This window comes from Stegostoma tigrinum, chromosome 31, assembly GCF_030684315.1.
Source record: "Stegostoma tigrinum isolate sSteTig4 chromosome 31, sSteTig4.hap1, whole genome shotgun sequence".
Classification (NCBI taxonomy): domain Eukaryota; kingdom Metazoa; phylum Chordata; class Chondrichthyes; order Orectolobiformes; family Stegostomatidae; genus Stegostoma; species Stegostoma tigrinum.
In genome coordinates, this window is record NC_081384.1 from 20401143 (window position 1) to 20422394 (window position 21252).

Consider the following 21252-nt stretch of genomic DNA (forward strand, 5'->3'; position numbering starts at 1 on the left):
CTGCCTCAAGCTTTAGTGTGCCAGGTACATGCTCGCCAAATGCAATGAATATGCTACAAGTAAACGTCAATTTCTCAAAGTCTAAACAGGAGTGGTGCAGGGAGACACCCTTTAGTCAGGGGGGCAGGGGACTGTGTGTCAATGGCAACCTCTGATTCCAGTCCGAGGCCTTGCATGCCTAAAGCAGCAGAGTCCGAACTGTATTGAAGCAGTCCTGCAACCGACAGTGCCAGGTATAAGTTAATTAGTGGAAATCATTTTTGTGGCCGCAGAATTCAATGTAGTATCAATACTTACAAATTCTACATGAATTAAAATTAATTTTTGAAATGGGTCAAACTGAAATGTTCATGATATACACTAGAAAGACCCGATGAGCAGTTAAAACAACATGACAGAGAGGTCAAAACAGGGACGGAAGGCAAAGACCTGGTGAGCTGTTAAATCAGGTTGAGAGCCCTAGGGATATTGAACCACACAGATGCAAAAGGTTGTTAGTTTAGAGAAGCATCATGTGTCAGTGCACAGAGAAAAATAAAAGTGTCACCACAAGGATTAGGGAGAGTATTTAGCTCAATCACCTTTCAAAATTTCTGAATTAATTAGTAGATGCGAGTTTTTTAATGACTGAAGTGGTGTTAAATTTATTGTAACTAGTAAATGTGTTAAGTATTAGATTTAACAGAACTAGTGAGGTTTATCCATAGTTATAACATTTATTACTATTAACTATTAGCACAGATTATTAGTCAAGGTCAAGCAAAGTAAGTTAATGTAAGTGAAGCAAATTGAAACAAAATTGTATCAGAGATAATGGGAACTGCAGATACTGGAGAATCTGAGATAACAAAGTGTGGAGCTGGATGAACACAACATCTTAGGAGCACAAAAGCTGACATTTTGGGCTGAGACCCTTCATCAGAAAAGGGGGTGGGGAGAGGATTCTGAAATAAATAGGGAGAGAGGGGGAGGCGGATTAAAGATGGATAGAGGCGAAGAGAGGTGGAGAGGAGACAGACAAGTTAAGGGGGCGGGGATGGAGCCTGTAGAGAGGAGTGTAGGTGGAGAAGTAGGAAGGGGATGGGTCAGTCTGGGGAGGTTGGACAGGTCAAAGGGGCGGGATGAGGTTAGTAGGTAGGAAATGGAGGTACGGCTTGAGGTGGGAGGAGGGGATAGGTAGAGGAAGAACAGACGGGGACGAGCTGGGCTGGTTTTGGGATGCAGTGGGGAGAGGGGAGATTTTGAAGCTTGTGAAATCCACATTGATACCATTGGGCTGCAGGGTTCCCAAGTGGAACATGAGTTGCTGTTCCTGCAACCTTCGGGTGGCATCATTGTGGCACTGCAGGAGGCCCATGATGGACATGTCGTCTAAGGAATGCGAGGGGGAGTTGAAATGGTTCGCGACTGGGAGGTGCAGTTGTTTATTGTAAACCAAGCGTAGGTGTTCTGCAAAGCGGTCCCAAGCCTCTGCTTGGTTTCCCCAATGTAGAGGAAGCCACAAAGGGTACAGTGGATACAGTATACCACATTGGCGGATGTGCAGGTGAACACCTGCTTAATGTGGCAAGTCATCTTGGGGCCTGGGATGGGGGTGAGACAGGAGGTGTGGGGGCAAGTGTAGCACTTCCTGCGGTTGCAGGGGCAAGTGCCGGGTGTGGTAGGGTTGGAGGGGAGTGTGGAGCGGACAAGGGAGTCCCGGACAGAGTGGTCTCTCCGGCAAGCAGGCAAGGGTGGGGATGGAAAATTGTCTTTAGTGGTGGGGTCAGATTGTAGATGGCAGAAGTGTTGGAGGATGATGCGTTGTATTCGGAGGTTGATGGGGCGGTATGTGAGGACGAGGGGGATTCTCTTTTGGCGGTTATTGCGGGGACGGGGTGTGAGGGATCTTTTGCGGGAAATGTGGGAGACACGGTCAAAGGCATTCTTGACCACTGCGGGGGGAAGTTGCGGTCCTTGAAGAACGAGGACATCTGGGATGTATGGGAGTGGAATGCCTCATCCTGGGAGCAGATCCGGTGGAGGCGAAGAAATTAGGAATAGGGGATGGAATTTTCGCAGGAAGGTGGGTGGGAGGAGGTGTATTCTAGGTAGCTGTGGGTGTCAGTGGGTTTGAAATGGATATTGGTTTCTAGGTGTTTGCCTGAGATAGAGACAGAGAGGTCCAGGAAGGTGAGGGATGTGTTGGAGATAGTCCAGGTGAACTTGAGGTTGGGCTGGAAGGTGTTGGTGAAGTAGATGAACTGTTCGAGCTCCTCTTGGGAGCATGAGGTGTCGCCGATACAGTCATCAATGTAACGGAGGAAGAGGTGGGGTTTGGGGCCAGTGTAGGTGCGGAAGAGGGAGTGTTCCACGTAACCTCCAAAGAGGCAGGCATAGCTGGGGCCCATGCGGGTGCCCACGGCCACCTCCTTTGTCTGTAGGAAGTGGGAGGAATCGAAAGAGAAGTTGTTGAGGGTGAGGACGAGTTCGGCTAGGCGGATGAGGGTGTTGGTGGAGGGGGACTGGTCGGGCCTGTGGGACAGAAAGTAGTGGAGGGCCTTTAGGCCATCTGCATGGGGAATACAGGTGTAGAGGGAGTGGACATCCGTGGTGAAAATGAGGTTTTGGGGACTGGGGAATTGGAAATTCTGGAGGAAATGGAGTGCGTGGGTGGTGTCATGGACATAGGTAGGGAGTTCTTGGGCCAAGGGGGAGAACCTGGAGTCCAGATAGGTGGTGATGAGTTTGGTGGGGCAGGAGCAGGTGGAGACAATGAGTCGATTAGGGCAGTGGGTTTGTGGATTTTAGGACGGAGTTAGAAGTGGGTGGTGCGGGGCTGGGGAACAATGAGGTTGGAGGCTGTGGGTGTGAGGTCACCTGAGGTGATGAGGTTGTGGATGGTTTGGGAGATGATGGTTTGGTATGCGGGGGTGGGGTTATGATCAAGGGGGCGGGAGGAGGAGGTGTCTGAGAGTTGGTGCCTGGCCTCGGCAATGTAGAGGTCAGTGCACCATTCTACAACTGCACCTCCCTTGTCTGTGGGTTTGATGGTGAGGTTGGGATTGGAGCGGAGGGATGGGAGGGCTGTACGTTCTGCAGGGGAGAGGTTGGAGTGGGTGAGAGGGGTGGAGAGGTTGAGGCAATTGATGTCTCAACAGCAGTTGGAGATGAAGACGTCGAGGGAGGGCAGGAGGCCTGGTCCACATCAAGCAGATGTTCACCTGCACATCTGCCAATGTGGTATACTGCATCCGCTGTACCCGTTGTGGCCTCCTCTACATCAGGGAAAACAAGCGATGGCTTGGGGACCGCTTTGCAGAACACCTACGCTCGGTTTACAATAAACAACTGCACCTCCCAGTCGCAAACCATTTCAACCCAAAACCAGCCCAGCTCATCCCCACCTCCCTAACCTGTTATTCCTCTCACCTATCCCCTCCTCCCACGTCAAGCCACACCTCCATTTCCTAACTACTAAACTCATCCCACCCCCTTGACCTGTCCATCCTCCCTGGACTGACCTATCCCCTCCCTGCCTTCCCAACTGTACTCACCTCTACTGGCACCATCCCCACCCCTTTAACATCCTTAGATGACATGTCCATCCTGGGCCCCTGCAGGGCCACAACGATGCCACCCGAAGGTTACAGGAACAGCAACTCATGTTCCACTTGGGAACCCTGCAGCCCAATGGTATCAATGTGGATTTCACAAGCTTCAAAATCTCCCCTCCCCCAAATGCATCCCAAAACCAGCCCAGCTCGTCCCCACCTCCGTAACCTGTTATTTCTCTCACCTATCCCCTCCTCCCACGTCAAGCCGCACCTCAATTTCCTAACTACTAACCTCATCCCACCCCCTTGACCTGTCCATCCTCCCTGGACTGACCTATCCCCTCCCTACCTCCCCACTTATACTCACCTCTACTGGCACCATCCCCACGCCCTTTAACTTGTTTGTCTCCTCTCCACCTATCTTCTCCTCTATCCTTCTTCGATCCGCCTCCCCCCGCTCTCCCTCTTTATTTCAGAACCCTCTCCCCATCCCCCTTTTCTGATGAAGGGTCTAGGCCCGAAACGTCAGCTTTTGTGCTCCTAAGATGCTGCTTGGCCTGCTGTGTTCATCTAGCTCCACACTTTGTTATCTCGGAAACAAAGTTAACATCAGTGATGTAAAATAAGACATGGCAGGACAGCGTGGTCATGTGGAAGTGTACCCTGTGGAATATGAGAACTATGTATGATTTAAATGACCGTGTCTGCAGGAATTGTTTCACCATATGCAGAATCTTGAACGTCAGGTTTTGGAGCATGAGCAGCATTTGGAGACACTATGGTGTATCCAGGAGGCTGACTGTTGCATGGACAGCATGTCCAAAGAGTTGGTTACATTGCAGGCTCGGAATATGGAGGCAAACTGAGAATGGGTAACCATCAGAGAGTGCAGTATTCCACTAAAGTCCCACTCACTAAATGGTTTTGGACACTGTTGAGGTAATTTGAGGTTTCCTCTGGGTGCTCGGATTTCCTCCCACAGTCCAAAGATGTGCAGGCTAGGTGGATTGGCCATGCTAAATTGCCTGTGGTGTTTAGAGGTGTTTGGGTTAGACATGGGGAAATGCGGGGTAGGGGAAGGAGTCAGAGTGGAATACTCTTTGGAAGGGTGGTGTGGACTTGTTGGGCCAAATGGCCTGTTTCCACACTGTCAGGATTCTATGATCCTATGATTAATTGGTGTCTCAGAAGAGTTTGGTCAGAGGTAAGTTCGTAACAAGCCTCACAGCTCAGCTCTAATGAGGGGAAGAGTAGTTGTGACAGGTGATTTGCAGCAAAGTGAACACATGTGTACTTCTATGGTCATGGGCATGAATCTGGGATGACAGGTTACCTCCCTGGTATCAGGCTCAAGAACGTTACAGAATGGCTGCTGCATATTCTTGTGGGGATGAATGAAAAGCTAGAGGTCATGATCCACATCAATATCAATGACTAAGCTAGAATATAGCCAGGTTCAATATTATAGGGAGTTAGGAAAGTGATTGAAAAGGTGGACTTCAAAAACAGTAACCTTATGATTACTGTCAGTCTGAGGTGCTCGTGAGCATGGGTATAGGAAAATTGAGTGATTGAACATGTGACTGGAGACATGGTGCTGGAGAGATAGCACCAGATTTCCACATTTAGGGACAAATGGGACGTGTACATGTTGGTTGGACAACATTATAGCAAGACCAGGACTAACATCTTCACAGGGAGACTTATTAGTGTGAATGCAGAGGTTTTAAGAGAGATTGCCAAGGATCTGAGTACCTGTAAATGAGAGCTCAGATTTTGAGGGAAACAAAACCTGTAAAAGCAAAATAGAAATGTAACGGTATAAATAGAAGACAGATGAACAACAGTTAAAAACAAAATCAAGTCAGAATCGAGAGCAAGATCTTTCTACTCATTTAAGGGATGTGGGCTTGTTGCCTTTGGCAAGCTCCCTCTTGAATCACTGCAGTCCATTCGATTTAAGTAGACACACAAAGCTATTAAGGGAGGATGAGGACATTATGAAGGCATAATGTGCATATCTTCTATTATGGTTTGTAAAAGTATTCTGAGATATTAGTCAGTGGATTGGCAATGGCTAGTATTTTTTAAAAAATGATGTTACATTGTCTGTAACAGATATATTTTCCTTTCATGCACAAACCTGCTATGGGAAAGGTATATCAATTATGGATAGTTAAAGAAGTCAGAAGGCGGAGGGGTGACCGTATGGAGGTTTACAGAATCATGACGTGCATGGATAGAATAGGCAAGGTCATTTTCTCACAGTAGGAGAGTCCAAACCTAGTGGGCATAGATTTAAGGTGAGACAGGAATGATTCAAAAGGGACCTCAGAGACAACTTTTTCACACAGAGGGTGGTGTGTGTATGGAATGAGCTACCAGAGGAAGTAATGGAGGCTGGTACAATTGCAACATTTCAAAGATGGATGGATACATAATGTGGAAGCCTTCAGAGGGACATGGACCAATTGCTAGCAAATAGAACTAGTTTGAATATCTGGTCAACATGGATGAATTGGACGAAAGGGTCTGTTTCTGCATTTTACAATTCTATGACTCTATGACTCTAAGTTAAAAACCACATTAAATCTAAGGATAGCAGGCAGAAAATGGTCTACGGATTGGGATCAATTTAGATTCTAGTAAAGGATGACCAAGACACCCATTACAAAAGGAATAAAGAAGATGAATGTAAGCTAATGATGAACATGAAAGCTTTCTTAGGTATATGAAAAATTGTGGGCCCATTTATTAGGGCAGACAGACTAATTTACGGTGAGTAATAGGGAAACAGTGGAGAATCTGCACAGTTATTTTAGGTTTGTCACTAAGGAATAAGATACAGAAAATCTCCCAGAAAGGCTAGGAGACCAAGGGGCTTGCAGAACCGAAAAAACTAAAAGGAATCAGCATTAATAGAAAGGTAATATTTGATAAGTTAATTGTATTGAAGGCTGATAAATTCCCTGGACCAGATAAGCTTCAAGGAGTGCTAATGGAAGTGACTAGGGAGATAATAATTGGATTGGTAGTTATCTTCAAAGATGCTACAGATTCAGGAAAGGTTTCTTCAAATTGGAAAGTAGAAAATGTAAACCTACTATTTAAGAAGGGAGGATGAGGATCTCAAACTCACTCATTAACTGTACATCCTACCTCTGTAGCAATGCTTTTGTCAAATGCTTGCCTGATTCTATATCTTGCTGTGTCTGGAAAGACTCACCAATGCTGGGATATCCAGGAGTAGACTGGTATCCCAATCACACATGCCATCTCTGAAATATGTGCACCCGAACCAGCACCATCATTCTGGAGCTGCTCTGCACTATTTGTGACATTTTTCCTGGACGTGGCAGATAAGGGGAAATTGGCACCTTACTTTGTGGACAGGCAGTTGGGGATCCTGGTGAATGGGGTGGTATGGGGAGCGATGCCTCTTCCCCAGGTCAGGCAGAGGAAGCCATACCATTGGACATTGCCAGCCTGGTCTGATATTATCATTGCATTGTCAGTTAGCTGGAGCAATGCCCAGCAATGTAGGAAGAAGTCAACAACCTTATCTTCTTGGCCAGAGTAAGAGACACCATCTGCTCCTGCTCCTTCACACTCACTCTATCTCTGCAACTACATGCCCCCCTCATCAAGGCTTATGCTTTATCTCTCTCACTAATGCACACAATGTTACTTACTTTCACTTACCAATTTCTGCGCACTACTTACCCTGCATTCCCTCTGTACTCTCTCAGAATATCTTAGCACCTTTCTGTGAGGTATACCAGCTATGGCAACCACTTCGGTCTCCCTTAATACCTCAGCTTCTCTTGTTGCAAGAGAAAGCAGCCCAAAATGGAAGGCAGAAAGATCCAAGAAGCATGGTGGGCTGCCGGATGTTGGGCTCCTCACCCAGTCCAAGGAGAGCGCTCTGACCTGAGTAGCTGACTGTGTCCAAGTTCCAGGGCTTTTATTGGAGGCTTCCCTTGACTTACTCTGCTGGGACACTCTGACTGAAAGGTGTCTCTCCCAAGACCCGACTAAGAACCTCTGAAAGTATTGGCATGCTTCCAAGCTTTGTGCAAGGTAATATAGAAGTACTGTGAGCCTGGTACCTCCAGCTGAGGATGTGCACCACACAAAGGTAAGGCGAGGCAGGGAAGTTGAGAGTATCCTGGAAGGCTCAAAGTGAGTGAGTGCTAAGACAGCAAGCAAGTGGCCTTGATGAGTAACTGGTCTAATTTATGAGCTGATTGCATATCCCTGAGTGTAAGGTATCCTTGCAGCAGTAATACAATAATGGTTGCCAGTGAGCCCCAAGATCCACCTTTAAAGTGCATGCTGTAAGTGGATCGGAGATATGCCATGACAATGTGGGAAGACTGGGCACATGTCAAGATGCCAAAGCCCATGGATGGACCAGGGTAGTCATGGGGCTATCTTGAGACCATTGCTTGTGCTCTGAGGTTGATGCCAGGTATGCAAAACAGCAGCATGGAGGAACGAGTGGCAAATTGAAGCTGTCAGGTACCCCCTCCAACTTTCAGGAATTGTCAGCGTGTAGTTTCTCTGTGGCAGGTGGTAGGGTAGGAAACTGCATATTAATGAGACATGATTTATAGTTGATGAGTCTGAATAGTTCCCTTTAATAGGCATCTCACCACTTCTAGCAAGAATCTTGTCTTGACACCCAAATGTCCGTTAGAAATTGCAACAATTTGCTCTCGACATCGAGTAAGTCTTGCCTAATTTCTCACATGATTCTCGCAAATTTCTTGCCAGAGCTCACACTGTTCAAGGTCCTATAAGATGTAGCCCAGACAAGGCAGGGAACTTCTTAAATGGTGAGAGATTGTGTCCAAAGTGATCTTAAAATGAACTTGCAGAGGGAGCAATTAATAAGGAAGGAAAATAACGTGTTGACCTTCTTTGTAAGAGGATTTGAGTGGCTGTCTGAAAGGGTCTTGCTTCATGTACTTGCCATAGAGAGAAATCAATGGAGATTTAATCCCAGATTAATTCCTGGGGTGGTGGGACTGTTTCATGAGCCGTGATTGAGGAGACTGGATTTCTAATCCCGAGAGTTTCAAAGAATGAGGGGGTGACCTCTTTGAAGCTTATCAAGAGTCAGGAAAGAGGAGACATTGTAACGGATAAGTTATTTAATATTAAAGTGAGGAGGAATTCTTTTTTCATTCAGAGAAGGTGACGAAATGTGGAAGTTCAGTCATTATACATATTCAAAACTTAATTCAATATATTTCCGGAGACTAATGATACCAACAAATTTACAGATAATGGGTCTGATGGCATTGAGGTGGATTGAGGGAGATGATCAGCCATGATTTAATTAAATAACACAGCAGGTTTGATAGGCTTATTGATCTACTCCTGTTCCTAATTTAAAACATTTGAAATACATTACTTCACTTTTAACCAGGTCTGTACTTACCACATCCAAGTCTGTGTTTTCCAAAACTTCCACCAGTTTTTCCACTTTTGTAGCTTTTGTAAATAAAAAATCTTCATCCACCCAAAGAAGGTATTTAGTTGTGACCTGAGAAGCCGCCAAGTTTCTTCCAGCAAACCATCCCTGTGAAGAAGAACATACCAAGAGTTTTAAGATCAATAAATGAGGAGAATTTGAGTCTGTGAAATTGGGTTGGCCTCAGTAATACTACAAGAATGATTTTGTGTAGTGTTAAGTGACAGTAATAGTCGTAGCATTGCTCCATTCTCAAACATTTTCTTCTTCCCTTGTTCTGCCCATTTTTCAGATACAGCTACAATACTTTTAAATACCCCAGTCTTTAATAATAAAGGATACGGTGCGAAATTTAGAAAGGAAAGAAAACCTGTCATGCCAGTTAACAATAAACAAGAATTTTGGCAAGACTGGAGCTCACCTAAAGCTAAAGCTTCTAGAATAAGCAAACAGTGATATGTATTGGGCAAAAAGCATAATTAGCCATTATACCTGAAGCAATAGGGATCAATTTTTTTTTGGTGCAGTGGTTTGCAATTTGAGATTTGCCTCCACTAGTTTCTTTGGAGGTTGATACAATGTATGTTTAGTGAAGTCTCCTCAAAACCATGGTTTTACTGTAGGGCTTAGTATCTGCTGCATTGCCAACTGTCTTTGCACTATGCAGAGGCAATGACAGTGTGTGAGTACAATTTGGTGTTGCGATCCTTTGAACTGTAGTGGAAATGAGCAAGGGGAGAATTGCCACGATGCCAAGGGACAAAGCAAGCCGGTTAGGACAACACTCAGGAATGGGTGGGAGCTGACGCTAGGAATGTTAGCTTTAACATTTAACCTCAAGGACCCAGCAGCAGTGCCACAAGAAGTTTCATGAATTCATGTGGGATATCAGTATCAGCAAATGTACATTTTCATGATATCTCTTTTCCACCCCACTACCAGTCCCTCATTTTGTTTAAAGCAAAACATCCGTGACACTTACCAAGCAATGTTTCTCAGGACTCCTGCCTAAAATAAACCCATTCCAACTCAGACTCCGACAAACATTGCCAGCCTCGTACCCAGCACTTGCTGTTTCCCTATACCTGCAGATATTCAGTTATTGCAGGAATGTAAAACGAACACAGTGCCATATCATCAATATCATTTTGCCTTCTTCACAGAGGTGTAGAAATAGTAGCAGAAGTAGGCTACTCAGCCCTTCAAGCTTGCTCTGCCATTCAAGACAATCATGGCTGAACATCCAACCCGGAACTGTATCCCCACTTACTCCCCATACCCTTTGATCACTCTTTAAAAAGCAAATCTAACTCCTTCTTGAAAATATTCAGTGTTTTGGCCACCGCCTTCTGTGCAGTGAACTCCATAGGCTTACCACAGGCTGGGTGAAGAAATTTCTCTTCATCTCAGTCCTAAATGGCCTACCTCATATCCTTAAACTGTGACCACTGGCTTTTAATGCCCAGGTCATTGGGAACTTCCAGCCTGGATTTACCTTATCTAGTCCTGTTAGAATTTATAGCCTTCTATGAGATGCCCATCATTCTTCTGAACTCCAGTGAATACAGTCTAACAGGTCCCAGCTCTCTTTATACATCAGTCCTGCCATCCCAGAAATCAGTGCAGTAACTGTTTGTTGCACTCCCTCCATAGCCAGCATATCCCTTCTCAGGTGAAAGGGCCAAAACTGCTCACAGTTCTCAAGGTGTGGTCTTACCAGTGCCCTGTACAACTGCAGCAGCACATCCCTGCTCCTGTATTAGATTAGATTAGATTATCTATAGTGTGGAAACAGGCCCTTCGGCCCAACAAGTCCACACCGCCCCTTGAAGAATCCCACCCAGACCCATCCCCCTATACCCCACACACCCCTGAACACTATGGGCAATTTGGCATGGCCAATCCACCTAGCCTGCACATCTTCAGACTGTGGGAGGACTCCAGAGCACCTGGAGGAAACCCACAATCTTCTCATTATGTAAGCCAACATACCATTTGTTTTCTTGACTACCTGATGCACCTGCAAGTTTATTTTTAGCAACGGGTGTACAAACATTGTCAGATCCTTCCCCTTTCCAAATCTAACATCACTCAGATGATAATCTGCCTTCCTGTTTTTTTTCTACTAAACTGGATATTCTTACAGTTATCCACATTACATGTTATTGGTCATGCATCTGCCCATTCACCTGACTTATGCAAATTCCACTGAAGCTTCACTGTATCTTTCTCACAGCATGCCCTCCCACCCACCTTAGTGTTATCTAAATCATTAATAAATATTGTAAATGGATGGGGTCCAAGCATTGATCCCTGATGTACCCCAATGGACACTGGCTGACACTTGGAATTCCTTGTCATTCCTACTTTTAGTTTCTTGTCTGACAAATAGCTCTTATCCATGCAAGTACATCACTCTCAATCTCAGGCACTTTAATTTTGCATGCTAATCTCCTTTGTGGGACCTTATCTGGTGGGACATTGCGATATGGAATAGAATAGAGCAGTGCAAAATTGGTAGAGATTGAAATGTCTATATCTCCTGAGCCCCATGAAAGAGTACGACTCTTAGCATTATGAGAATGGTCATCACAAAATCCACATTTTTGAGATCATTGAGAGGCTGACAGTGTATTTCTGCTTTAAACGTATTTTCAGCATCCAATTCAGCCTCAGAAGCAATGTGAGAAAAAATTTGCTGATGAATTGACCACAGACTTGTTGTTTTGCACCCCATTTCCTTAACAATCCTTCTGATTTTGCATTCTAGGCACTCAGGACCTGTCATTTTCCCAGCCTCAGCAGTCCCCGGATGAAAGGTGAGAGCAATACAACAACATTGATGAGGAGGCCTCCTTCACTGGTGGAACACTTGCAGGAGTCAGCTAAAATAATGGGACTGTAGGTACTTTAGAAGCTGTTATAGATCTTTGGTCAGTGAGTCAGCAGGCATATATGGAATGCCATTGGGCCATGGGTAAAGGATAATTTATATAGCAATTCACCACAAGATGAGGTTGTAACTAAATTCTGCTATAAAGGACTCGGACTGAGTATCAGAGCGAGTGGCTCGGATGGCCAGGAGCACCATGTTGCTGAGTTCATTGTCTTGCCTGCCAGATGCCTCCTGTCCTGCTGATTAGCTTGGAGAATTTTCGTTCCAAATTGGCAGATACCATCACACAATGCTTGCCAGATAGACAGTCTAAGCCATCTCCCTGTCATGTCTCCAGTGGTTCTATGGAAACCTAACTCATGCCAATTTCTTATTATTATGTGGGGGTCACATACTGAGATCATTGTATTCTTTTACTGGTGAAAGAGAATAATGGCAACATTCTGTCAATTAAGAATTAAAAGTTAGGTGTTTCTGTTTTCTTCAAAATAAGCCTATGTTTTAAGATCAATCAATTATTTAAACTGGCAGGGTTCCATATTACATAATTCTTTAGGGTAGAATTCTGTAAATTAATCACAGCCCTTCAAGAATGAAATATATAGTACATCCAGCAGTATAAGGCAAAGTCAAATATGGATTTGTTTAAACTGAATGACTTAATAAAAATATGGCTGTGCATATGCCTTAAAGTTGTAAACTGTCATTGCGTTATATCTGTGACTCATAATATCTTTAATGTGGATATGTTTTCACTCACTGAAATTTAGCGGATAGAAGTAGCTTCTCTATACTGAGATTCTGTTAAGAAAGAAAACAGGTGAATTTATTCTTCAGTTCTGTCTTTTGAAGTTATTGCCGTATGCTAAGTTTTAGTACATGGTTTTGCCAGAAAACATGCTGAAGCTGAAAGCAGTAATGGCCTTTTCATTAATGTGACCCAAATCCACATTTGATGTCCTGTTTCATGTGTGTAGGCTGTTATCATATATTCAGAGATAGCTGGATATCTCATTTAGAGTATATTTAAACAGTTCATTAATGGAAATACAGCTGGCCTGCAACTTGTGTGCCAGACCACTGGGATATAGGTGGGGGCAAGAGTGTCACATACTCGGTTATTGGTAATATTGTGTCAAAAGTTAAAACTGTACAATGTTACTGACCTCATCACTTTTAGAATTAAATGTTTAGCATGTATCTCTATGAAATGTCTTATTTAAGATATGTTGCTGAAGGTAACATTCTACTACCAAGGAGCATGTTCATGCTCAATACTTTTAAGGATTTTATTTACTTCCAATTTGCAAAACAGTTAGAGGAGGGTGGATGCGAGGTCTGATGAACCTGCTGAAAGGTTGTGTTCTACATGATTTAGGGTTTGTAGATTAAAGTCGTAGAGTCATTATGTGCTTCCACACAGAAAAGGGCCCTTTTGTTCATTGGGTCTGTGCCAGTCAAAAACAAGCAGCTAACCATTCGAATCCCATTTTCCAGCACTTGGCACATAAGATTAAATGCCTTGGCATCGCAAATGCATATCTAAATACTTCTTAAATTTTATGAGAATTTTTCTTCTTTATCGATCTTACAGGCAGCCAATGTAGGGAATTATACAGCCCTGTCACCACTGCCGGACCTTATCAAAAATCTTGCAGAGGTTCGGGCTGACTACGTCAAATACACTGCCCTCATCTGCACACCTGGTGACCTCTTTGGAAAGTACAACTGAATTGGTCATTCATAACCTCCCTTTCTCAAAGCTGTGCTTATTATTCTTGATTAGTCTTCATCTCTCCACGTGCAGATTAATTCTGTCCCTCAGAATTGCTTCCAATAGTTTCCCCACAATGAGGTCAGATTGACTGGTCTGAAGCTTCCTCCCTTCTTGAATGATGGTACTACATCTGTTCTACTTCAGTCCTCTGGCACATCTCCTGTGGTCACTGAGGAAGAGCTGAAAATTATTGCCAGCACCTCTGCTATATCCTCCCTTGTCTCACACAGCAGTCTACACTATATTTCACCTGACCCTAGATGTTTACCTAATTTTAGGTCTGACAGACCATTCAGACCCTCATCTCCATCTATGCTAATTTCTTGAATTATATCACAGTTTTTCATCCTGATTTCTATTCCTCTCACCAGTGAACACTGACACAAAGTATTCATTTAGAACCCTACTTACGTCCTTTGGCTCCATAGACAAATTACTACAGTGGTCCTTAATGTCCCTACACTTGCCCAAATTGTCTTAATTATCCTACATTAATGAGCAAACTATTAAAGTAGAGTTAATATATGCAATCAAAATAATAGGTATCGAGGGATAGACCGAGGAAAAATAATGGAAGAAATGTGGAAAGTAATTTCTTTTCCATTACTTGTTCATGGAATGTGACCATCACTGGCTAGGCCAACATTTATTGCCCCTATACAGCCAAAAGCCATTTCAGAATTAACCACATTGCTGTGGGTCTGGAGTCTCATGTATGCCGGGCTAGGAAAGGACAGCAATTTCCTTCCCTAAAGATGTTAGTGAACCAGATGAGGTTTTCTAACAATTGGTGATGGTTTCATCATCAGATTCTTAATTCCAGAATTTTATTGAATTCAAATTTCATCATCCACTCTGGCAGTGTTTGAAGCCAGGTCCCTAGAAAATTACCTAGGCTCTACAGAATTGATAGTTTAGCAATAATATCATGAGACCATTGCCTCCAAATACAACTCAGCTTCTACAAAATATCAATATGTTTTAGTCTACTAAGAGCTGGGTTCTACCACATGACCTAGCCTTCTATTCTCAACAGAATGTTTCCTTTTAACGACATGCTTATTTTTCTGCTTGGTGCGTACAGCTCAAAGTAACCATTCTATGGAGCCTGGGTTCAAAAGTGGCTAAAGTTCATACCACAATAAATAGATTAATGGAACGTCAATTTAATTCATGCTTATTTGGCTATTACTTGAAAATAACCTTGAATAAACTTAAACTGGGGGCCCTCTGGTGGTGTAGTGGTAGTATTCAATCCCTGAAGCAGGAGGTCCAGGTTCAAGTCCCACCTGCTCCAGAAGTGTGTAATAATATCTCTGAACAGGTTGATTAAAAAATAGGTTTAATTAAAACAAAACCTTGCATTGATCTTTGTACCATACTCACAGTCCACATTGGAAATGTTAACGTTAAGGTTACAGTAAATGGGTTGCAAAGGATAGGAATCAATCATGATATCATACAATCCCAATTTGTTGAAATGTGCTTTCAGATCTAGTTTTTGTTTCAAGGGATATAAACTGAATACAAAAATCTTTACTATACTTTTGCGAATGGCATGAAGTATTGTTCGATATGGGGTCCTTCAATTTTTTCAGGAACTTCGCTGTCGTCCGCAATGATTATCGTCATGTTCGGGTAAAATCTCCGAATGCTGTCTATCAAGACTCGAAGCTTGTGATATCTTAAAAATGTCTTTGTTGTAATGGTTACCAAGGAATTGATGTCATTGTCTGTAACGAGGAAAGATAATCCGAGTTAATCAAAGAAACAAATTTTATTTAAACATATTGATCAAATCTCTAAATTTTATGACCCAAAATAAAACCACATTTACCTGGCCCAGGATCAAACAACCGTGGCATTGGGGGCTGCCTGATAATAATCGGAAATTCAGCAACATGCTCTTCAAACTGAAAAGACACTTTTGTAAAAACAAATCATATGTAAAATAGGTACCATAGAATATGTTTTCTGTGTAGAAGATTTGTAAAGTTTTACTCACAGAAAGACTGTAACAATTTAAGTTACTAATAATGTGCAAAAAATGTTTTATTCTGGTTCTTAAACTAAATGAAAAATCTTGCTCCTACAGCCATTATGACAATTCTGCTTGTGTTGAAATTTAGGATAGATAGCTTCTGCCATAACCCTCAAAACTCTTGGTCCCTTCTCAATTCTAAAATTTGTTTATGACATAGTTTGACTCTATCAAATGTACTTTTAAATTCCTTTCAATTGAACAGTGAAGCTAATGACTTTCATGTTGTTTTTATGATAGAGATACAGTATTCAGCCATGTGGAAGTGTTTAGCTTTTGTTTCTTGTGTCTCCCAGATAACTGTGTACAAGCAGGAAGCACATTAAACCTGGTTCAGCATGCTAAAATACCACCTGGTTCTTCTCCTGGAATAGCGGCTTAAACTTGTTAGTGTCTTCCAAGTTTAAAAATACATTTTACTTTCCATGCATTCCTCTTTCTGTGGGTATTAAGCTGGCTGTACAGACTAAAAATGACCATGCATCAGTATTTACTGATTGTATTGATCTTGCTGTTTGAGGGATCTATTGAATTATTTGCAACTTTAGTCCACAGGGCAAGGAGGAACTACAATTTCAAAATGCTTTGTCTGCACAGTCAGCATTCTCCTGTGATGGCTATCCCTCAGTGCAGGCTTTTGCTTTTATTTAATAACTTCCTCATACAGTTTGGTCTCTTGCATTATGCAAGCAACATATCATTCTTCTAACAATAGGGATCTGATCTATGCTCAGCTGTCCTGCTACATTCATGGTGATGAACAATTAAGCAATGATTGGAGGAGAAGGAAGCTCCACAAAAACGTCCATCCTCAATGACTGAGGGGAGACTGGAGGCAATAATCCAGGATTTTACGAAAGACAGACTAAATGTTTGCAACCATGTTCAGCTGGATGATGTGGGTAATGCCTCCTCCTTAGGACCCCAGCACCTTAAATATCAGTCATCGGCTAATTTGATTCACTCCACTTGATATCAACAAATGGCTGAAGACATTGGAAATAACAAAGACTACAGGCCTTAACAACATGTTGTTAATAGCATTGAAGGCTTGTACTCCAGAACGACATGCATCTTTAGTCAAACTGTTCCAATAAAACTACACCACTGGTGTCTAACCAGTGGAAATGTGAAAAATTACCCAGGTACATCCTCTTAAAAAGCAGGACAAATCTAGACCAGCCACTAAAACGCGGCCAGTCTTCCATTGATCATCAGCAAAGTAATGGTAGGGGTAATAGACGTTTGTATCACAGGGCACTTCCATGGCAATAATTAGCTTGCTGATGCTCAGTGATGCCATTCAATCCTGACCTAACTATTGTTTTGTTCAAAACGGGGAAAAAAAATGAGCTAAACTCAAATGGTGACGTAAGAGAGTCTTCCCTGATTCCAAAACAGCTTTTGACTGGGTATGTGACATTAATGAGCCCCAGCATGGCGGAAGCCTGTGCCAATTAGGAGAGTCATATCTGGCACAAAGGAAGATGACTGGGGCTGCTGGAGACCAATTATTTTGGTCTCTAGCGTTGCTGCAGGAATTACTAAGAGTATTACCGCAGGCCCAACCACCTTCAGCAGCTTCATGAATGACCATCATTTAATCACAAGGTCAAAGGTGGAGATATTCAGTGATAATTGCATAATGTTCAACACCATTTATGACTTCTCAAACCTGAAGCAGCCCGTGCCCATTTGCAACAAGACCTGGACATCATTCAGGCTTGGATACTTAGTGGCAAGTAACATTTGTATCAACCAAGTGCAAAGCAATGATAACCTCCACCACGGTGGAATTTAATCCCTCCTAATGATATTTAAAATCATTACTGTTCCTGAAGCCACACCATCAACTATGTAGTGATGTACTGAGAGCCATTGTAGGTCAGCTATCACTGAGTTAATGGATGAACAATACAAAGTACAAATTAAATATGAGTAGAACTTTGGATGAAATCAACGTTATAAGGTAGAAGATTGACCAGCAGTACATTTCAGTGGGCACAAATGGAAGTAATCAAGACATAGATGATGATTTCAGGTGCAGATGAGCTAAAACAGAGACAGTGATGGATAATGTTACATAAGTCAAACCAGATGTTAGTGACGAGATGTCTCTGCATTTAGAGATTTAACCACTACTAACTAAAAGTGTGTTTTATGATTACAAAGTGTAATAATATTATCAGCTAGATGTCTCCTTACAGAGTGATCCAAAAAATTGTAAAAATTGTTTTTTTTCTTTTTTAACATTTACACCATGTCAGACAATCTGGAATAAATAGTCAAGCAAGAGAATTAACTTCATCTTCAGATTAAATTGAAAGGTAACTTGAGACCATATCAATAAATGAAAATGTTAAGTACTGTACTTACCTATATCTACTGTATTGATGTGATATTTTTTGCTTGTGTAAGTAATATATTTAAGTACGGCATTGATGAGTTCCAAGTGTGGGCTTGTTATTGTTAATTCTTTGTCACCTAAACCTTTCAGCACACCCTGTGGGACCTCAGCAATTGTGTTAAATACTCCTTGTGTAACTGTTAGTTTCACCTAAAGAATGAGAAAATGGGTAATTAACCTCACACGAATGCCTTTCAGTGCATTTATATGGTGTAGAGTTTGTAGAACTCTAAAATATGTTTGCGCAATTGAACACCTTGGAAACAGTGACAGTCAATATCTATTTAATGATGAACCACTCCATTTAATCTCTGAAATTGAATGTAAGTAATGTCACTTGTGTTTCAGTCGGTAATATTTCTGGTCCATATCCCATTCTGGGACTGCTACACCATTAGAGCTGCTGTTTTTCAGGTGAGACCGCAAAGTGAAGTGGCATTTACTTGCTTGCATAGATGTAAAAGATCTCAGAGCACTAAAGTGACTAAGAACTGGGCAGTCATCCCTGATAATCTGACAAATATTAATCCCTCAATTAATGTCACAAAAGATGATTAGCTGCTCACTATTACAACCTTTTTGTGGGACACTGCTGTGCACAAATTGACTCCTACATTTCTACATTGCAACAGTAGTTGACAAGAATATTTTAGTGCTTTAAGTTGTTTTGAGATTTTCAGTGACTATGAAAAATGCCAAGGAAATGCAAGATTTTCGGTTTCCTTTTCAAGTCTTATAAGAGGTTTTCCCTATTTAGACTGTGTAATTCAGTAGTATAGAATCTGTGTAGTTGGAGATTGCTATAACTTCAGATAATAAAAGACAGTGGATTGAATGGGTTAAAATTTGATAAATTGAACTAGTAAACACAGGCTTTGTGATGTACACGTATCCATAGCAGTCACGGTGAGATTGGCAGCAGTCAAACCTTCCATTGCCTATTCATTACCATAACTGCAGTCTCTAAGCCTTGTTGACTAGCAAGTTGCTGTCATACCTCTTCAGGATACGTATTCAAGGTGTAATGTACCATTGAAAGCCTCGTAAAACATCCAACTTCCAAAAGATAAGCATTCAAATTACTGGAATATAGTTTATTTTCATGAATCATGGTCACTACTAATAGATTAGTTTGCCTACTGGCTGACCATATGGTTATGCAGATTCCTTTTAACCTCATGTAGGGAATTTTATCTACAAAAATGCATGGGCTTGGGATATCTGCAGGGACAAAAGAATTAAATATCAAAATCTGCACCAACTTCTGATTTTAATGGATTTGGAATTTTGGCTACACTTCAAGGAAGTAGCTTAGCGCTTGAATCACTAAAATCAGGCTGTGAGCTTTTTGGCTTTCAACCTTTTCATTTCAACTTAAAATATCCAGCTTTCCATTTAACTTTGGATCTATTGTGTTTTGCTGGGTAAGTTTCATGTTTGGATCCTCCCCCAGCTTGAACCACCAAACCTACTGATCTGCCATCTACCTCTCAAAGTCCTTCAAAACTTTCTAACCCTCCAACATTCCACTTTCAGCCTCTGATATCCCCCCAAGGATTACAATCTCCACCTAACGTATTCAACTCCATCTCATCATCACAAGACCATGGGATTGAGAAGCCCCTAACTTTACCTTCCCTGCGATTGAGCATCACCTCCCCAAACCCATCAGCCCAGGATGGAGACCCGTTTGGACACCTCTGGGATGGTCCGATTCTGAATAGAAGCTACCTGACTCAATCAGGTTAGGGTTCCAAGCAGGGAACCTGTTGAACTGCCAGAGAGCAAGGTTTATTTTTCATGAGTGATAATAGGAACTGCAGATGCTGGAGAATCCAAGACAATAAAATGTGAGGCTGGATGAACACAGCAGGCCCAGCAGCATCTCAGGAGCACTAAAGCTGATGTTTCGGGCCTAGACCCTTCATCAGAGAGGGGGATGGGGTGAGGGTTCTGGAATAAATAGGGAGAGAGGGGGAGGCGGACCGAAGATGGAGAGAAAAGAAGATAGGTGGAGAGAGTATAGGTGGGGAGGTAGGGAGGCGATAGGTCAGTCCAGGGAAGACGGACAGGTCAAGGAGGTGGGATGAGGTTAGTAGGTAGGAGATGGAGGTGCGGCTTGGGGTGGGAGGAAGGGGTGGGTGAGAGGAAGAACAGGTTAGGGAGGCAGAGACAGGTTGGACTGGTTTTGGCATGCAGTGGGTGGAGGGGAAGAGCTGGGCTGGTTGTGTGGTGCAGTGGGGGGAGGGGGCGAACTGGGCTGGTTTTGGGATGCGGTGGGGGAAAGGGGAGATTTTGAAGCTGGTGAAGTCCACATTGATACCATTAGGCTGCAGGGTTCCCAAGTGGAATATGAGTTGCTGTTCCTGCAACCTTTGTGTGGCATCACTGTGGCACTGCAGGAGGCCCATGATGGACATGTCATCTAAAGAATGGGAGGGGGAGTGGAAATGGTTTGCGACTGGGAAGTGCAGTTGTTTATTGCGAACCGAGCGGAGCTGTTCTGCAAAGCGGTCCCCAAGCCTCCGCTTGGTTTCCCCAATGTAGAGGAAGCCACACTGGGTACAGTGGATGCAGTATACCACATTGGCAGATGTGCAGGTGAACCTCTGCTTATTGTGGAAAGTCATCGTGGGGCCTGGGATAGGGGTGAGGGAGGAGGTGTGGGGGCAAGTGTAGCATTTCCTGCGGTTGCAGGGGAAGGTGCCGGGTGTGGTGGGGTTGGAGGGCAGTGTGGAGCGAACAAGGGAGTCACGGAGAGAGTGGTCTCTCCGGAAAGCAGACAAGGGTGGGGATGGAAAAATGTTTTGGGTGGTGGGGTCGGATTGTAGATGGTGGAAGTGTCGGACGATGATGCGTTGTATCCGGAGGTTGGTGGGGTGGTGTGTGAGAACGAGGGGGATCCTCTTTGGGCGGTTGTGGCGGGGGCGGGGTGTGAGGTATGTGTTGCGGGAAATGCGGGAGACACGGTCAAGGGCGTTCTCGACCACTGTGGGGGGAATGTTGCGGTCCTTGAAGAACTTGGACATCTGGGATGTGCGGGAGTGGAATGCCTCATCATGGGAGCAGATGCGGCGGAGGCGGAGGAATTGGGAATAGGGGATGGAATTTTTGCA

General features: G+C 43.3%; 1 protein-coding gene across 15 annotated transcripts in view; it reads right to left on the bottom strand.

The window, feature by feature from the left end:
- The window catches only part of LOC125466109 (beta-1,4 N-acetylgalactosaminyltransferase 2-like), an 82958-nt gene that overhangs the window by 11057 nt on the left and 50649 nt on the right, over positions 1-21252 (bottom strand). For 14 of the 15 annotated variants that reach the window (XM_059638708.1, XM_059638701.1, XM_059638702.1 and 11 more), the window contains exons 7-10: positions 18106-18286; positions 15526-15612; positions 15234-15421; positions 8983-9123 (exon numbers count right to left, since the gene is read on the bottom strand). In XM_059638708.1, the coding sequence (XP_059494691.1) occupies positions 8983-9123; positions 15234-15421; positions 15526-15612; positions 18106-18286 (597 nt within the window). The remainder of the gene's footprint in view (positions 1-8982; positions 9124-15233; positions 15422-15525; positions 15613-18105; positions 18287-21252) is intronic. The other variant, XM_059638710.1, reaches the window with a different exon arrangement.